Below are 20,128 nucleotides of genomic sequence, written 5' to 3' on the forward strand. Positions count from 1 at the left end.
ATTGGACATCCACATGCAGAAGAATGAAACTGGACCATTCTCTTACACCATACACAAAGATAAACTCAAAATGGTTGAAAGATCTAAATGTGAGACAAGATTCCATCAAAATCCTAGAGAACACAGGCAACACCCTTTTTGAACTTGGCCAGAGTAACTTCTTGCAAGATACATCCATGAAGGCAAGAGAAACAAAAGCAAAAATAACTATTGGGACTTCATCAAGATAAGAAGCTTTTGTACAGCAAAAGAAACAGTCAACGAAACTAAAAGACAACCTACAATATGGGAGAAGATATTTGCAAATGACCTATCAGATAAAGGGCTAGTATCCGAGATCTAAAAAGAACTTATTAAACTCAACAGCAAAGAAACAATCCAATCATGAAATGGGCAAAAGACATGAACAGAAATCTCACAAAGGAAGACATAGACATGGCCAACAAGCACATGAGAAAATGCTCCACATCACTTGCCATCAGGGAAATACAAATCAAAACCACAACGAGACACCACCTCACATCAGTGAGAATGGGAAAAATTAAGAAGGCAGGACATAACAAATGTTGGAGACGATGTGGAGAAAGGGAAACTCTCTTGCACTGTTGGTGGGAATGTGAACTGGTGCAGCCACTCTCGAAAACTGTGGGGAGGTTCCTCAAAGAGTTAAAAATAGATCTGCCCTATTACACTGCTGGGGATTTACCCCAAAGATAGAGATGCAGTGAAACGCCGGGACACCTGCACCCCGATGTTTACAGCAGCAATGTCCACAGTAGCCAAACTGTGGAAGGAGCCTTGGTGTCCATCGAAAGATGAATGGATAAAGAAGATGTGGTTTATGTATACAATGGAATATTACTCAGCCATCAGAAATGACAAATATTCACCATTTGCTTCGACGTAGATGGAACTGGAGGGTATTAGGCTGAGTGAAATAAGTCAATTGGAGAAGGACAAACATTATATGGTCTCATTCATTTGGGGAATATAAAAATAGTGAACGGGAATAAAGGGGAAAGGAGAAAAAATGAGTGGGAAATATCAGAAAGGGAGACAGACCATGAGAGACTCCTAGCTCTGGGAAACGAACAAGGGGTGGTGGAAAGGGATGTGGGGTGGGGGTGCGGGTGACTGGGTGATGGGCACTGAGGGGGGCACTTGATGGGATGAGCACTGGGTGTTATGCTATATGTTGGCAAATTGAACTCCAATTAAAAATATGTAAAAAATAAAAATAAGAAATTGAATTAAAAAAAATAAATAAAAGCAGGTGCACTTAAAATATAAGAAAATTTGAAGTTCATAAGAAGCACTTTCCAAAATATGATTTTAAAACATGTCTGTATCAGACTCTGGGCCTTTGGGCTGATCCCTGAGCAAGTTAGGTTAATGGCAGACACATCCTCCCACTTCTCCTACCTCCCTCTCCAATGTTTCTGCTCCTTTCCACCCTCTGCCCATTCATCCCTGCAGCAGATCAGAGATGGCCCTTAGGTGCTGCCCAACTTGCTGGTACCTGGCCATCACAGAGCTCAACCAGGGATACTCGCTCTCGGCCTGCTTTAATTAACTTGCTCTGGAACAGCTTGCCATCGAAGTAAATCCAGGGGCAGCAGTGCTCCCAAGGGACTGGCTGGCCACAAGCATCATTAGCAAACAGAGCTGTGTCGACCCCACTCATGAAGAGAGCAGCAAGCTGGATCCCTCGGGCATCCAGTTTCTCAATCTGAAACCACCACAGAGGAAAAACTACCATTAAAAACTTACTGTTATTGGTTACATTTACTCTTATCCCTGTTGTGCTGAGTGTTCTAGTTAAATATGAACAGGTTGCCTTTTAATTACAGACACTTGAGTGCACACGTAGCTTCTATCTATGTCGTTCCTTAAGACAGTTTGAAAGATACTCATTACAAAAAAAACAAAGACATCAGCTTTAAAACTTTAAGAAGATATCACTTTGAGATACCTTTTATTGGCCTGTCAAATTAGAAGAGTTTAAAAACTAAGGACAGAAAGAACACTCAACGTTGATGAGGAACGTATATTACACTTAAGCAGTATGTCAGTAACCCTGAAAATGTCCACATTTGTTGACTCAGAAATTCTACTTTCAGGAATCTATTCTAAGGAAGTGGAGCTGTGAATAAAGCTCAATGCATAAAGATTTTAATGATAACATTACATATAATAGGGAAAAACTGTAAACCAAATGGCCAACATTATAATAATTCATATATATATATATAATACATTTATTAAACTCTTTAAGACACAAAAATATGTGCTATGTCAAGTTTAAAAATACATTATGTAATTACATACATCATACCTCAACTATGTAGAAAAGGCATGACAAAAGATAAGGAAAACATCAAAATGTTGATATTTGTTATCTCAAGTCAACATGTTAGATGGCTTTAATGGGAAAATGGGAAGTGCTTGCAGGTCCCCTCCTGCATGTTATCGGGAGTCAGTAACTGCATTAGTGCCAAGCAATATTATACTTACTGTAAAAAGGAACCAACACTGTTTTCCTTAGACTGTTTTTTGTATTTCCCTTAGTTAACCTCAGTTCAATTAAGATTTTGTAAGTCTTTTTTTTTTTTTTTTTTTTTTTAGATTTTGTAAGTCTTATTGGACCAGATCTTTTCCACGTTTATCCTAGGGCCTCAAAAGACCATGGCCACTGAAGTCAGGAGATGGGTGTCCTGCATTAATAGCTAATATTATTGGATACTATGTACTTAAAATATGCAAGACACCATTCTAAGTGTTTTGCATGGATTATTTTACTTAGTATCCTCATAACCCTATAAGTAAGGAAACTGAAGCTACAGAGGTTAAGCAACCTACCCTAAATCACACAGCTAGTAAGTAATGAAGCCATGATTTAAACCCAAGGCAGCCTGTCTTCAGAGCCTGCCCTCTAACCTAGTATGTTCTAATGCTTTCAGTTATTTGGTGATTTACTTTCTTTCTTATGTTCTTCTAGACTTCCCTATAATGCCAATACATATTATTATAAAGGGAGGGTGGACATTTACTCAGAAACAGAGGACACTAGGGAAAATCCCCTGTAGTGTATCTTGCAAGAGTCAGAAACCTTATCACGGTTTGTGGCCATGACTTATTTGTACTATATAATATCCATCTTTTTTGTCCATTCTCACCCATCAGTATGGGAGCAATGGTGTAGGCATCTCTTTGGTTTTATTAACAGACATACATGTTTGGCCAAAGTAAATCAAACATTTACCTACAGAACTTACTCTTCTTCCCCGCTCCAGGGGAAAAAAGACCAAAAAGGAAAACTCTGAGCTCATAAAAGAAAGAACTTAAGTGAGGGTAAATCAAATCACCTTGAGTTCTTGAAGTTGATCTGGTTCATAAAGCTGGGTAGATACTGCCTGGGCAAGGAAAGTGTCTAGCTCATGGCGATGCAGAATTCGACCACCAGGCCACTGAACCATGTACCTAGAAAATAAAAGCATTATTATTAAGCCACAAAGTCTCATTTATTCATTTCACAAACACTTACTAAGCTAAGAACCTATCATGGGCCAGACCCTGGGCTAGGTTTTAGCAATTCCAACAGAATAAAGTAAAAGAACCTCTGCCTCTGGTTGCTTACAGTCTGGGGGGTAGAGGAGACAGGTACATGCATCAACAATAACAGGAGAGTGTGGTTAAGTACCAAGATAAAAGAATGCCCTGGGGTGCTATAAGAACATGGAAGAGGGCTAGGCTAGAAGAGTGAGGGAGGGCAGCATCCTGAAGAAATAGCAGAAGCTGGGTTTCAAAGGCCCTGGGGAAATTTGTGAAACAAAAGGTGGGGAAATTATGTTCTAGGTTGAGGGAACAGCATGTGTGAAAGTACAGAAGTGTGGAGTTCGGTATGATATAGCAGGTTCTACAATGCTGGAGCTAAACATGTCTGCAGTGACAGAAGGCAGGATTAGAAAGTAGGCCTGGCTATAGAAACCAGTATGGAGGTTCCTCAAAAAATTAAGAATAGAACTACCATATGATCTAGCAATCCCACTTCTGGGAATATGTCCAGAGGAAATAAAAACTAACTCAAAAAGATTCCTGGAACCCCATGTTCACTGCAACATTACTTACAACAGCCAAGACATGGAAACTACCTAAGTGTCCACTGACAGATGAGTGGATAAAGCAGTTGTGGTATATATGCAAATATAGCAGAATATTATTCAACCATAAAAAATGAGGAAATCCTACCATTGGCAACAATAAGGAGGAAGCCTGAAGGCATTATGCTAAGTGAAATAAGTCAGACAGAGAAAGACAAATATTGTATGATTTCACTTATACGTGGAATCTTAAAAAAAACTCATAGAAAGAGATCAGAGTTGTGGTTACTAAAAGTGGGTGGCGAGTTAGAGGAAGGGGGAATTAGAGGAAGGTGGGCAGATGGTACAAACTTTTAGTTATAAGATAAACGAGTACTAGAGATAATGGACATGATGACTATAACTAACACTGTTGTGTGATATATAGAAAAGTTGTTAAAAGAATAGCTTCTAAGAATTCTCATCACCAGGAGAATTTTTTTTCTTTTTCTTTGTATCTATAGGAGATAATGGATGTTAACTAAATCCATTGTGGTAATCATGTCACAATATATGTAAATGAAACCATCATGCTGTACTCCTTAAACTTATACAGTGATGTGTATCAATTTCTTCTCAATAAAACTGGGGAAAAAAAAGAAAGGCCAGATCATGAAGTGTTTCAAAAACAGTATTAAGGAATTTGGATCTTTGTTCTGAAAATATAAGAACATTTAAGGTTTATCAGCAGGACAGTGATATTGACTGGCTCATAGGCTTGGATACCAGTTGGGAGGCAACTGTAGCAACCTGTGGCCAAAGTGCCTGTGTATAAACAAAAGGCACTGGCTCAGAGGATGGAGAGGGCTAGGGAGGGGACAAAGACAAGAGCTATTGAGGAGATAAATCCATAGGATTTGATCATGCATGTTGCAAGAAGGGGGTAAAAGAAAAAAGAAGGGTATAAGATTCCTAGAATTCTGGCTTGGGCAGATGGATAGATGGGGCCATTCCCCAAGATAGGAACTTCACTAATTAAAATAAATACTCATTGATGAGTATTTGACCTGAATTTCATGAACTGAATACGTTTTAATGTCCTAGGCACCAAGAATGCAGAAAGAAGAGAAAGATGAAAAAATACATCTATGTCTTTGTCAATAGCTTCCTGAAGACCCACAAGACAATGATCATTCAGATTTATTGGAGCTGTGTGAGACTTCACAAAGCTGGCATTTAAAGCAAGGGCTGGGGGATCCCTGGGTGGCTCAGCGGTTTGGCGCCTGCCTTTGGCCCAAGGCGTGATCCTTGGAGTCCCGGGACCCGCGTCGGGCTCCCAGCATGGAGCCTGCTTCTCCCTCTGCCTGTGTTTAGGCCTCTCTCTCTTTCTCTCTCTCTCTCTCTGTGTCTATCATGAATAAATAAATAAATCTTTTAAAAAAAATAAAGCAAGGGCTGGTCTCTTTTGAGTGGCATGTGGAATTTGGGACTCAGATCCAGTTACTACTACTAGGAGGCAGTATGGTACCCTGGAAAGAGCCTGTGCTCAGCAGCCTGGCTTTGAATCACTAACCTGCTGTCTCCTCACCCAGAACAATCACAACAGCACAGGTAGCTCTACTGCCATTACTCTTTCTTCAAGCCCAACTGACATTTCTCTGAGCTCCAGGATGCTTCTGGGATTGCAGGACATGTTGACAAGCCTTATTCTTTATAAACTAAGTTCTAAATGTCGGGGCTTTCCAGGAGGCATCTTCCTGCACCACACAGAAAGAAATTTCCACCCTCTTCCTTGCTCACACCTTCTCCACTTGGAATATTTATTCACATTTTATAATCCATTTTACACTTTTTGAGGCTATATTATACAGTGCACAATTCAGAGCTTATATCTATCAGTACAAGATATTCTCCTTTGTCCTCAATGTTTCTTTTGCCTTTATCCTCAATTTTTCTTGACTACTTTATTTATTTAATATTGTTTCTTTTTTTCCCAGAAAACTCTATTTATTTATTCATGAAAGACACACAAAGAGAGAGAGAGAGAGAGAGAGAGGCAGAGACACAGGCAGAGAGAGAAGCAGGCTCCATGCAGGGAGCCCAATGCGGGACTCGATCCCAGGACTCCAGGATCATGCCCTGGGCTGACGGCAGATGCTAAACCACTGAGCCACCCAGGGATCCCCTTAATATTGTTTCTTTTGATTTTTTTTTTGTTTCTTTTGATTTATACTTCCTTGATTTACCTTTGCCCATTCTTTTTTTTTTAATCTTTCAAACTTATTTTGTTGGCAAAACATGAAGCAAAAATAGAAGAAAATGAACAGGAATGCAACTATAGTGGGAGACTTTAGCATACTACCATTAAGCTATGACATGTAAAATATGCCTAAAATACATTTAAAATCACAGAAGATTTGAACAATGCAACGAATAAGGTTCAAATGCTTGACTAATTCTGTACAAAGAAAACATAACTCCTTTTAAGTGGCCATGGGAGTTCTCATGAGCTCTAGGACCTTTTCTGTTTGGCCTTGTCTATTGTGTTGTTTCTTATTCATATTTATTAAGAACTATCTAGCACAGTACATGGCATAGGGTAGGTGTAAGTATTTATTAGGGACTGACTGAATGCATCAACCAGGTCACGGGGAAAAAAAACCCCAAACCCAAAAAGCCTCAACAAGGGGCACCTGATGGCTCAGTGGTTAAGCATCTGCTTTTGGCTCAGGTTGTGATCCCGGGTCGAGTCCCACATCAGGCTCCCTGCAGGGAGCCTCCTTCTCCCTCTGCCTATGTCTCTGCCTCTCTCTCTCTGTGTCTCTCATGAGTAAATAAATACAATCTTAAAAAAAAACCCAAAAAAACAAAACAAAAAATCTCAACAAAAATCCTCTAAAGCCGGATTGTACCAGTCACATCCTGACTACTATGAAAGAAAGACTGACCTTAGGAGCTCCTAAAGAAGTCAAGTGTGGGAGACAGGCTCACCGAAAGACTAGCACAATGAGAGGGATGTGACTTTACAAGCTGAACAGGTTGTTTTGGATGCTCTTAGGAAAGAGTAACTGAATTCACCTGGGAGGATCAGAGAAGGCTTCACAGAGAACACTTAGTTTCCTAGGGATGTGGAATTTTTGGTTGGTTTGGTTTATATTTGTTAATGTTAATTTGCAATTTTCCACCTTTCTCTAACCTTGGTATGGTGCATGGCAGAATGGATGCTCAAATACGTTTGCTGAACAAATGAGTCTATGGCAAGATATTCAGAAGGAAATGCTAGCTCCACCTTTTGGCTAACACTGCTTATTCAACCAGCCTTGAATGAATTTACAAGAGAGGACAGTGTCCAAAGTAAATGAGACAGCAGGAAATCATAATTATTAAATCAACCAATATTTGCTGATGCTCATCATGTGTTATTTTTTAAATTATATTATTTCACTGGGGATTTATTCTGGAAAAACTGCAGGCTTACTAATTCCCGTTAGTATCAATAACAAGACAGCTTGATTGCTATTTGTAGTATTTACATTATTATATATACTATATACAAGCATTATATATTACAATATATGGAACAAACTATAAGTTATTCATAGGAACAACATTTACTAAATGCCTCTTGCATTCTAGACACCCTGCCATAAACTTTATACACACAGATTCTGGGCAAATGCATTAGGTTCTAGGGGCTTTAGTTCCCTCCCTCATCTCTAAAATGGGGAAAATACTACCTATATCTCAAAAGGGTGTAAAAAGTAAAAGAGAAAATGCATGTAAAAGCACTTAGCATAGTGCTTGCCATAGCAGCACTCCTGGTTACCATTTGTAAGTGAGCCAATTATGATCTAATTCTTCCTTTACTGTCTGGTGAAGCCTTCATATCATATATTAAAGTCTCATATATACAAGGATCTGTTTCTACACTATTCTGTTTATTTCTCATGCCACTACCATAATGACAAGTATTAAATTTGTTTTATTTTTTTATTTTATTTTTTTTAAATTTTTATTTATTTATGATAGTCACACACACACACACACACAGAGAGAGAGAGAGAGAGAAAGAGAGAGAGACAGGCAGAGACATAGGCAGAGGGAGAAGCAGGCTCCATGCACCGGGAGCCCGACGTGGGATTCGATCCCGGGTCTCCAGGATCGCACCCTGGGCCAAAGGCAGGAGGCAAACCGCTGTGCCACCCAGGGATCCCTTAAATTTGTGTTAATATATGGTAGTCTCCCCTTTTACTCTACCTCTTTTAATTTTAAATAATATTTATGATTTTATTCTGATTTCAAAGGTTCAAGTTCATTATTCAGAAAATATGAAGAGAGCAACAAATAGTATAAAGAAAATGAAAGATAAAAACTGAAATAATTTGTACTCTTACAATTCAGATATCACCACAATTAAGATGATGATTTTGGCTTCTTTCTTCCTAGCATCTCAAATCTCAATTTTCTCTATTTCATACTATATATAGAATACTGTATCTTGCCTTTTTCATTCAACATTAGGATAACTTCTCATTCATTAAATACTATTCGAAAACATTTTTTTTCCATGTCGAAGCAAATGGTGGGTATTCATCCTTTCTGATGGCAGAGTAATATTCCATTATATATATATATATATATATATATATATATATATATATATATATATATATATATAATGCTTTGGCTCAGGTTGTAATCCTGGGGTCCTGGGATCAAGTCCCACATCGGGCTCCCTGCAGGGAGCCTCCTTCTCCCTCTGCCTATGTCTCTGTCTCTCTCTCTCTGTGTCTCTCATGAGTAAATAAATACAATCTTTAAAAAAAACCCCAAAAAACAAAACAAAAAATCTCAACAAAAATCAACAACAACAACAAAAAATATATATACACCACATCTTCTTTATCCATTGATCTGTCAATGGACATTGAGGCTCCTTCCACAGTTTGGCTATTGTGGACATTGCTGCTATACACATTGGGGTACAGGTGTTCCAGCGTTTTATGCATCTGTATCTTTGGGGTAAATCCCCAGCAGTGCAATTGCTGGGTCGTAGGGCAGGTCTATTTTTAACTCTTTGAGGAACCTCCCCACAGTTTTCCAGAGTGGCTGCACCAGTTCACATTCCCACCACCAATGCAAGAAGGTTCCCCTTTCTCCACATCCTCTCCAACATTTGTTGTTTCCTGTCTTGTTAATTTTCCCCATTCTCACTGGTGTGAGGTGGTATCTCATTGTGGTTTTGATTATTATTTCCCTGATGGCAAGTGATGTGGAGCATTTTCTCATGTGCTTGTTGGCCATGTCTATGTCTTCCTTTGTGAGATTTCTGTTCATGTCTTTTGCCCATTTCATGATTGGATTGTTTGTTTCTCTGCTGTTGAGTTTAATAAGTTCTTTATAGGTCTTGGATACTAGCCCTTTATCTGATAGGTCATGTGCAAATATCTTCTCCCATATTGTAGGTTGCCTTTTAGTTTAGTTTTTTTTTTTTTTTTTTGCTGTACAAACGCTTTTTATCTTAAGTCCCAATAGTTCATGGATGGAACTGGAGGGTATTATGCTGAGTGAAGTAACTCATCAGAGAAGGACAATCATATGGTTTTACTCATATGGGGAATATAAGAAATAGTGAAAGGGATTATAGGGGAAAGGAGGGAAAATGAGTGGGAAAAATTAGAGAGGGTTACAAAACATGAGAGACTCCTAACTCTGAGAAATGAACAAGGGGTGGTGGGCGGGGGGATGGGCTGACTGGGTGACACGAACTGAGGAGGGCACTTGATGGGATGAGCACTGGGTGTCATACTATATGTTGGTAAATCAAACTTCAATAAAAAAATGTTTAAAAAATTTTTTCATTTTCTTTTTTTTTTTTCATTTATTTACGATAGTCACAGAGAGAGAGAGAGAGAGAGAGAGGCAGAGACATAGGCAGAGGGAGAAGCAGGCTCCATGCACCGGGACCCTGACGTGGGATTCGATCCCGGGTCTCCAGGATCGCGCCCTGGGCCAAAGGCAGGCGCTAATCCGCTGCGCCACCCAGGGATCCCAAATTTTTCATTTTCTTTCAAAAATCTTTTCATTTGAGTATAATGGACACATTGTTACATTAGTTTCAGGTGTACAACTTAGTGATTTAACAAGTTTATATATATTTTAAAGATTTTATTTATTTATTTATTTATTTATTTATTTATTTATTTATTTATTTATTTATTTAAGAGAGAGAGAGAGAGAGAGAGAGAGAGAGAGAGAGAGAGAGAGAGAGAGAAGCAGACTCCCGCCTGAGCAGGAAGCCAAATGTGGGGTTTTAATCCCAGGATCCAGAGATCACGACCTGAGCCAAAGGCAGACGCTTAACTGCCTGAGCCACCCAGGTCCCCGAAGTTTATATATTATGCTCTGCTCACAAGTGTAGCTACCATCTGTCACCACACAAAGCTATTACAGTATCACTGACTATATTCCCTATGCTGTATCTTTTATTCCCATGGCTTATTCATTTCATAACTGGAAGCTTGGGGATGCCTGGGTGGCTCAGCAGTTGAGCATCTGCCTTTGGTTCAAGGTGTGATCCTGGGTCTGGGGATCGAGTCCCACATCAGGCTCCCTGTGAGGAGCCTGCTTCTCCCTCTATGTTTCTCTGTATCTCTCATGCATAAATAAATAAAATCTTTAAAAAAATAACTGGAAGCCTGTATCTGCCACTCCCCTTCATCCATTTTGCCCAGTCTCCACCCCTCCCCTCTGCCAACCGTCACCTTGTTCTCTGTATTTATAGGTCTGATTTTCTTTTTTCTTTGCTTAGGTTTTTTAGATTCCACAATAAGTGAAATCATATGGTATTTGTCTTTCTCAGTCTGACTTATTTCACTTAGCATAATACCCTCTAGGTCCATTCATGTTGTCTCAAAGACACAATCTCCTTTTTTGTAAGTCTGTGTAAAATTCCATTTTACACATACATACACACACACACCTCACATCATTCTTATCCATTTCTCTATTGATGCAAACTTAGGTTACTTCCATATCTTGGCTATTGTAAATAATGCTGCAATAAACATAGGGGTGCATATTATCTTTCTGAATTAGTGTTTTTGTTTTGTTTGGGTAAATACCCAGTAGTGGAATTATTGGATCATATGGTATTTCTATATTTAATTTTTTGAGGAATCTCCATAATGTTTTTCACAGTGGCTGGCTGTACCAATTTACTTCCCATCCACAGTACACCAGGGTTTCTTTCTCTTCACAACATTGCCAACGCTTGTTATTTCTTGTACTTTTGATTTTGGCTATTCTGACAGGTGATATTTCACTATGGTTTTGATTTGCATTTCTCTGATGATGAGTGATGTTGAGCATCTTTTCACGTGTCTATTGGCCATCTGGATGTCTTCTTTGGAAAAATGTCTATTTAGGCCCTCTGTCCATTTTTTAATCAGATTGCTTTCTGATGTTAAGCTGTAGAAGTTCTTTATATGTTTTGAATATTAACCCTTTATCAGATATATCATTTGTAAATATCTTCTCTTAGTAGGTCGGTTAATTTTTTTCACTGTGCAAAATCTTTTTGTTTTGGTGTAGTCTCAATAGCTTACTTTTGTTTGTTTCTGTTGCCTTAGGAGACATGTCTAGAAAAATGTTGCTAGGCCAATGTCAGGGAAATTAATGCCCGTCTTTTCTTCTAGGATTTTTATGGTTTCAGGTCTCATATTTAGGTCTTTAATTTATTTTGAATTCATTTTTGTGTATGATGTTAGAAAGTGGTCCAGTTTTCCCAGCACCATTTTTTAAAGATACTATCTTTGCCCCATTGTATATTCTTGCCTCCTTTATCAACAGATGAATTGACCATGTAAGTGTGGGTTTATTTCTGGGGTCTCTATTCCATTCCACTGACCTATCTGTATGTTTATTTTTGTGCCAGTACCCTGTTTTGCTTACTATAGCTTTGTAGTGTATCTCGAAATCTGGAATTATGATAACTCCAGCTTTTTCTTTCACAAGACTGCTTTGGTTATTCAGGGTCCTTTGTGGTTCCACACAAATTTTAGTATTATTTGTTCTAGTTTTGTGGCAAATGTTTTGGTATTTTGTTTTTTTTAAGTTTTATTTATTAATGAGGGAGAGAGAGAAAGAGAGAGACAGAGAGAGGCAGAGATGCAGGCAGAGGGAGAAGCAGGCTCCATGCAGGGAGCCTGACGTGGGACTTGATCCTGGGTCTCCAGGATCAGGCCCTGGGCTGAAGGTGGTACTAAACCGCTGAGCCACCCTGGCTGCCCTGTTGTTGGTATTTTGATAGGGATTGCTTTGGATGTGTAGATTGCTTTGGGTAGAATGGACATTTTAACCAAAAACATGATTTTTAATGACTGCATATACCAATTTACTTGAATATTCCTGTAACAGAAGTTTATACTGTTTTTTCTTTCATTATAAATATATATTATATATGTTATATATAATATATAAATAATATATAATTCTACAAAGATCACATACATATATCTCATCTGTATCTCTGATTATTCATTCTCTTAGTATAGAGCCTTATATTTGGAATTATTGTGTCAGTATGTCCATTTTAAAGGTTCCCAATATATTTTCCAAAACTGTTTTCCAGACTACTTTGTCCTATTTTCTAGCAGAAAATAAGCATATATTGTTATCATTAATCTGTGATGATTAAATGAGCAAAACTCTTGATATTTAAATAGCTATCTCTTTGACTGCTAATGATAAGGTTGCACATTTTTTTTTTTTTACAAATACATACTTCTATGACTGGTCTATGTCTATCATAACCATGTCAATTAAATTTCTTGGTCTACTTATAGCTCCTTCTAAGATAATCTAAAGGGTTATCTTTAGGATAGTGACAACTATTTTTTTTAGATTTTATTTATTTATCCATGAGAGACACACACACACACAGAGAGGCAGAGACACAGAGGGAGAAGCAGGCTCCATGCAGGGAGCCCGACATGGGACTTGATCCCGGGTCTCCGCGATCATACCCTGGACTCAAGGCGGCGTTAAACCACTGAGCCACCGAGGCTGCCCAGTGACAACTATTTGGACACAGAGTAGACAGCTAATGTAAGTTAAATCAATCCATGGCTTGCCAGAATCTCAAGTACTTGAGCTAAGAGATTCCAAGAGTGATGAAACATGAAAGAGTAGGCAGTTTCATTTCTGCCTTTCCAGCACTATTCTCCGTGTTAACATTTCTTTTTCTTGGATGACAATGAGCCTACCTAGTAGGCAGAGATGATTTTTGTTTCTTGTAAACAAATGATCTGAAGAGAGTGTCATTTACACATTTTTGTTTTGGGGTGCTAGTATAGGCATATCTTATTTTATTAAAGTGCTTTGCAGATATTGCACTTTTTACAAATTGAAGGTTTGTGACAACCCTGCATCAAGCAAGTCTATTAGCAACATTTTTCCAAAAGCATTTGCTCACTTAGTGTCTCTCTGTCACATTTTGGTATTTCCTAAAATATTTCTAATGATTTCATCTTTATTATATATGTTATGATGATCTGTGGTTAGTGATCTTTGATGTTGCTATTGTCATTGTTTTGGGGGCATGACAAACCACACCCATATATGACTGTGGACTTAACTGATAAATAAAAGAACACTTCAGTGTGTTCTGACTGCTTCATTGACTGGTGTTCCTCACTCTCCCCAGGCCTCCCTATTCCCTGAGACACAAAAATATTGAAATTAGGCCAGTTAAGGGACACCTGGATGGCTCAGTGGTTGAGCATATGCCTTCGGCTCAGGGCGTGATCCTGGGGTCCAGGATCAAGTCCCACATCAGGGTTCCAGCAGAAAGCCTGCTTCTCCCTCTGCTTATGTCTCTGCCTTTCTCTCTCTCTCATGAATAAATAAATAAAATCTTAAAAAAAAGAAATTAGGCCAGTTAACTCTATAATAGCCTGGAAATGTTCAAGTGAAAGGGAGAGTCACATATCTCTTACTTTATTTACGTTTTTTAAAGATTTTATGTATTTATTCATTAGAGAGAGAGAGAGAGAGAGAGAGAGAGATAGGCAGAGGGAGAAGCAGGCTCCCCATAGGGAGACTGATACGGGACTTGATCCCTAGATCTTGGAATCACGCCCTGAGCCAAAGGCAGACACTCAACTGCTGAGCCACCCAGGTGTCCCACATATCTCTTACTTTAAATCAGAAACTAAAAGTGGCTAAGCTTAGTAAGGAAGGCATGTCAACAACCAAGACAGGTTGAAATCTAGGCCTCTTCTGCCAGCTAACCAAGTTGTAAATACAAAGAAAAAGTTCTTAAATAGGAATTATTCACTCTTCCAGTGAATACATGAATGATAAGAAAGAGAAACAGCCTTATTGCAGATATGGAGAAAGTTTTAGTGGTCTGTACAGAGGATCAAAGCAGCTACAATATTCCCTGAAGCTAAAGCCTAATCCAGAGCAAAGCCCTAACTCTCTTCAATTGTGTGAAGGCTGAGAGAGGTGAGGAAGCTGTAGAAGAAAAGTTTGAAACTAGCTGAGGTTTAAGGAGAGAAGTAGTCTCCATAACACAGAGGTGTAAGGTGAAACATCAAGTACTGGATGTAGAAGTTGGATGCAGCAAGGGAGTCACGCACTTTTCATGAAAGTAAAAGTCAACGGCAAACTTCATTGCTGTCTTATTTTAAGAAATTGCCACAGCCATCCCAGCCTTTAGCAACCACCACTCTTATCAGTCAGCAGCCCCCAACATTGAGGCAAGACCCTCCACCAGCAAAAAGAGTGATACACAGAAAGCTCAGATAATGGTAAGCATTTTGTAGTGCTAAAATATTTTTTATGGTATATGCACTGTTTTTTTTAGATGTAATGTTACTGTATACTAAACAGGCCACAATATAGTATAAACATAACTTTTATATATGTACTGGGAAACAGAAAACTTCATTTGCCTTGCTTCACTATGATATTCACTTTATCATAGTAGCCTGGAAATGAACATGCCACCTCTCCGAGGTATACTTGTTTTGTTTTTAAACGATTTTATGTATGTATGTATATATGTATGTACGTACGTATGTACGTACGTATGTTATGTATTTGAGAGAGCACAGGAGGGAGAGGGAGAAACAGACTCCCTGCTGAGCAGGGAGCCCAGATGCAGGACTTGATCCCAGGATTCCAGGATCATGACCTGAACCAAAGGCAGCCGCTTAAGTGACTAAGCCACCCAGACACCCCTCTGAGATATACTTTTAATTAGGAAGCCAGTATGTGTTGAGAATATTGACAAACTAGCTGTCCTGACTTGCAAATATTTTCCAAGTCTGTCTTTTATGTATTTTGGAGTATGCAACTCTTGTAATTATTGATCTCCTTTCTATACCTTCCCTTTTTTGGTGGGGGAGTGCCTCAAGTCTTTACCTTTTTTAACACTAATAATTTTTTAAATAAATTTTTTATTTTGCAAAAATTTTATATAAACAGAAACTTACCTTAAAAAGGTTCTTTTGAGGTATAAAATTCACCCACTTGTAGGTATAGAATTTAATGATTAGTAAATTTAGAGTTGTGCAACTATCATGACAATCGAGTTTTAGAATATTTTCATTGGGAAAGATCTCTCATTCTCATGTGCAGTCACTCCTCATTCCCATCCTTAAGGCAACCGCTAATCTGCTTTCTATCTCCATAGATTTGCCTTGCCAGACACTTCATACAAATGGAATTTTGTGGTCTTTTGTGATTGGCTTCTTTCCTCAGCATAGTTTTTATTTTAATTCAACATTTAAGTTTGATATTGTTGTAGATTCACATGCAATTTTAAGGAATAAAACAGAGGGATCCCTTGAACATTTTATCCAGTTCTCCCAATGGCATCATCTTTGCAACTGGTATTCCAACAGTTTTCAAAGGTGACAGAAAGGTAGGCCGCTTCAGGATGAAGCTGAACATCTCTTTCCCAGCCACTGGCTGTCAGAAACTCAAAGTGGATGATGAGCACAAACTGTGTACACCTTTTATGAGAAGCGTATGGCCACAGAAGTTGCTGCTGATGCTCTGGGCGAGGAATGGAAGGGTTACGTGGTGCGAATCAGTGGTGGCAATGACAAACAAGGCTTTCCCATGAAGCAGGGTGTCTTGACCCATGGCCACGTCCGCCTGCTGCTGAGTAAGGGGCATTCCTGCTACCGACCCAGGAGGACTGGAGAGAGGAAGAGCAAATCTGTTCGGGGTTGCATTGTGGATGCCAATCTCAAGTGTTCTCAATTTGGTTATTGTGAAAAAAGGGGAGAAGGATATTCTTGGACTCACTGATACTACTGTGCCTTGTCGCCTAGGGCCCAAAAGAGCCAGCAGAATCCGAATGCTTTTTAATCTGTCAAAAGAAGACGATGTCTGCCAGTATGTTGTTAAAAAGCCCCTAAACAAAGAAGGTAAGAAACCTAGAACCAAAGCACCCAAGATTCAGCGTCTTGTTACTCCACGTGTCCTCCAACACAAACGTTGGCGTATTGCTTTGAAGAAACAGTGTACTAAGAAAAATAAGGAAGATGCTGCAGAATATGCTAAACTTTTGGCTAAGAGAATGAAGGAGGCCAAAGAAAAACACCAGGAACAGATTGCCAAGAGACAGAGGCTGTCCTCTCTGAGAGGTTCTACCTCTAAGTCTGAGTCCAGTCAAAAATGAGATTTTCTAAGAGTGACAAAATAAATAAGATCAGACACACACACACACAAAAGAATAAAGATGCTACAAACATTAGTATACAGGTTTCTGTGGGGACATAAAATTTCATTTCTCTGGGATAAATGCCCAAGAGTATAATTTCTGGTTTGTATAGTTATTTTATTGATAGATTGTTTTCCAAAGTGGTTATACTAGTTTATACTTCCAACAGCACTGTATGAATGATCCAGTTTCTCCGCATCCCCCCAGCATGTGGTATTTGGTATTATCACTATTTCTTTTTATTTTTATTTTTTGAGAGAGAGCATGTGCATGCATGTATGCAGGGGAGGGATAGAGGGAGAGGAAGACAGAGGATCTTAAGCAGGCTTCATGCTCAGCATGGAGCCAGTCTCAGGGCTTGATCTCATGACCTGAGCTGAAATCAAGAGTCAGATTCTGATGACTGAGCCACCCAGGCACCCCATCATTATTTCTTATATTAGTTATTCTGATGGCTATATAACGATATCTCATTGTGGTTTTAATTTGCATTTTCCTAATGGCTAATGACATTGAACATCTTTTCATGTGTTTATTTGCTACTGTATATACTCTTCAGGGAAACATCTGTTCATGTATTTTGCCCATTTTCTAACTGGATTGCTTTTTCTTATGGTTGAGTTTTGAGAGCTCTTTGTATACTGTAAATACTTGTCCTTTGCTGAATATGGGGTTTGCACACATTTTCTTCCAGTCTGTAGTTTGTCTTTTCATCTTATTCACATGGGCTTTCTTTTAACTGGCAAAAGTTGTTTTTTTTTTAAACACTTTATTTTAAAATTTTGCATAATCTTTGGGTAATTCAGAATTAGATTAGGCATGTTTCAGAAGCTTCTGAAATTGAGGTCTCCAAACCAATATGAATAGCTTATGTGATTGGTGGAAGGATTGGAAGACCTCATGATACACGAATAGGTGTCTATTGATGAAGACAGAACCTGTTATGGACAGGGACTTTCCTGTAGCACTCAGTCATCATTTTTGTTATGTCACAAATATTAAACATGTCACCAGACCAACAATAATACCCCTATCTTATTTGCATTTTACTAGTTTCCATATAGAAAGAACACAGAATTAAAAGTTCTGTAAACCTAGAATCATACTTAATCTGATCCCTTATATTAATAACAATTAAAAGCTAGCCATCTACCCAGTGTAGTCTCAGTGCCCATACCACCACTTATCTCCTGTTGATGGAATGGCACCTTCCTCTCACTCAGTGTTTGTGATTCAAAGATTACAATGAGTGTATCAATCAGAAGATGAACCAACCCAGATGGGTGCCTGGCTAGCTCAGTCAATAGAGCATGTGTCTTGATCTTAGGGTAGTGAGTTCAAGCCCTACGTTGGGTGTAGAGATTACTTTAAAAAAAAAAAAGCAAGCCAGGAATTCATGGGCACAGAGGGGTGGAAAAGATTTACTCTACACAGCAGTAAGTGGCCCAAGTGCTCCACCCATTCCCAAGCAGAATCAGGCCCGAGTTACAAGCAGGGACAACGAGGAGGGGCACGTTTTGCACCCTCCACTGCCTTGGATGGCTTCCTGGGTATTCCAGACAGGGTAATTACTGTCTCTCAATAGGATAGTTAATTTCGTGAGGACAGTACTCCCCCTCTGGCCTCCCTTAAAGCAAGGTTCTCCCCGGGCGTGAGCACATAGCAGGAAAGGAAGGAAGGAAGGAAACCTTAGTGAAAGCAGGAATGAAGGAAACCACAATGTACTGAGTACCTGTTATATGCCAAGTACAGAACCAGGATAGATGTCTTATGTAACACAACAATCCTGAGGTAGGCTCATCACCTCAGATGTGGAAACAGAATCTCAGGAGAATTCACCCATCGTGCTATAGCTAGTAAACAGGGGATCATCACTTTGAAAACTCAGGGCTTCTTCCTTTCAGGACTCCTTTTATTGCTTATATAAGCCAAGGGTTTGGCACCAAGTGAGCACTCCAGCTCCTAGATGGAGTGGATGGTCTGGAGCTCATGCTTAAGAGGCCCTTGATTACATGGGGCCAGGAGCCCAGAATCCTGGGTTTAGGAGCTCTGGCTCTACAGCATTACTTTGTGACCCTGGGTGAGTCTTTTACCTTCTCCACACTGGGGGGCCAGACCACTCCAACCTGGCTCTCCACCAGGGGAGGAGATGGCAAAACTACCTGGAAACGTGTGCAGACTGTGGTGGCAAGGCCTCTGTCTGGAGACTCTGACATTACTCCCATGCTGGATGGGTAGAGGGCATGGCACTCTGATAAACCTTGTGAGAATCAGTTATGATCTCTAAGGCTCTGACTTCTGAGAGTGACTAAATTCTAGGGAACCACATCCCCACTCTGAGAGACATTCCACAGAAGGCCCATGAAGGTCAAAGAAATTGTTGGGCAGTATACTTTTAAAGTAGAAAATGCTTAAAAGCAATTTGAGAGAGGGGGAAAAACTACTCCTTTCAAAGGGAAAATATGATGGCAGTCAGGAGGGGGAGCGGGGCATTAACAGGGAAGCAGTGGACATGGTATGCAAATCCAGCTGCAGGGTAGGGTCAGGCCAGGGTGAACCTGGACAAATCTGAGTTTTGGCAGCTGGCTTGCCTAGTGTCTACCATGGGGCCGTACTTGCTGCCTCAGACAGGGTTAGGAGTTCCCTCAAGAAATGATTTGCGCCTTCAAGTTCAGGCAGACCTTAGAGAATGAATACGGCAACAAAGGCAGAAAAGAAAATGCAATTTAAATGACTCAAATAGCTGCTTGACAGGTTTCTCCTCTTCCTCTAAAATTTCTTCCACAGCCCCAGCTCTGTGAAGCCCTCGCCAAACACAGACACAGCACGAGTATGCCCCTTCCTAAGTGTGCTGGCAAACAGCATGGCAAGTAGGCCTCTCCACAACACCCCCTCCGCCAACCCTATTCACCAAACAAACTGAATCTTCCCTGTCTCTCTTCCACTGAACTGTGGGGAACTGGAAGATGGAGACTGTGCCCTTCTGTGCCTCTCCTCTCCATATGGAGATGGTTGTGGGTTCGTCAAGACCCTTTGCTCATAAGCACCCATGTTAAGGGCCCACCAAACCAGCTAGACTAATAGAACACCACCTCCTCCAGGGGCATGGACCTTGGGGGTAATTTTGTTCTGGAAGAACTGATCATGTTTCCTATGTCCTGTACCACTACTGGCCACCCCCCCACCCCGAGGCACCCTATGCCTGGGCACAATCATAATTTTGGAGAACTTCTTTAACACATGAAATTAGTGTCTAGGTGCAGATTTCAAGTAATACAGAGTGCTGGTTTGTGAGAATAACATTCCGGTA

At 39.7% G+C, this 20,128-nt stretch overlaps 1 protein-coding gene and 1 pseudogene across 3 annotated transcripts in view; one reads left to right on the forward strand and one right to left on the reverse strand.

Annotated features, from left to right (window-relative positions):
• The window catches only part of FAM120C (family with sequence similarity 120C), a 163,543-nt gene that overhangs the window by 14,918 nt on the left and 128,497 nt on the right, over positions 1-20,128 (reverse strand). For 2 of the 3 annotated variants that reach the window (XM_038587517.1, XM_038587516.1), the window contains exons 11-12: positions 3,366-3,480; positions 1,520-1,729 (exon numbers count right to left, since the gene is read on the reverse strand). In XM_038587517.1, the coding sequence (XP_038443445.1) occupies positions 1,520-1,729; positions 3,366-3,480 (325 nt within the window). The remainder of the gene's footprint in view (positions 1-1,519; positions 1,730-3,365; positions 3,481-20,128) is intronic. The other variant, XM_038587518.1, reaches the window with a different exon arrangement.
• LOC609912 lies at positions 16,027-16,814 on the forward strand (annotated as a pseudogene).

Source organism: Canis lupus, chromosome X (assembly GCF_011100685.1).
Source record: "Canis lupus familiaris isolate Mischka breed German Shepherd chromosome X, alternate assembly UU_Cfam_GSD_1.0, whole genome shotgun sequence".
NCBI classification, from domain to species: domain Eukaryota; kingdom Metazoa; phylum Chordata; class Mammalia; order Carnivora; family Canidae; genus Canis; species Canis lupus.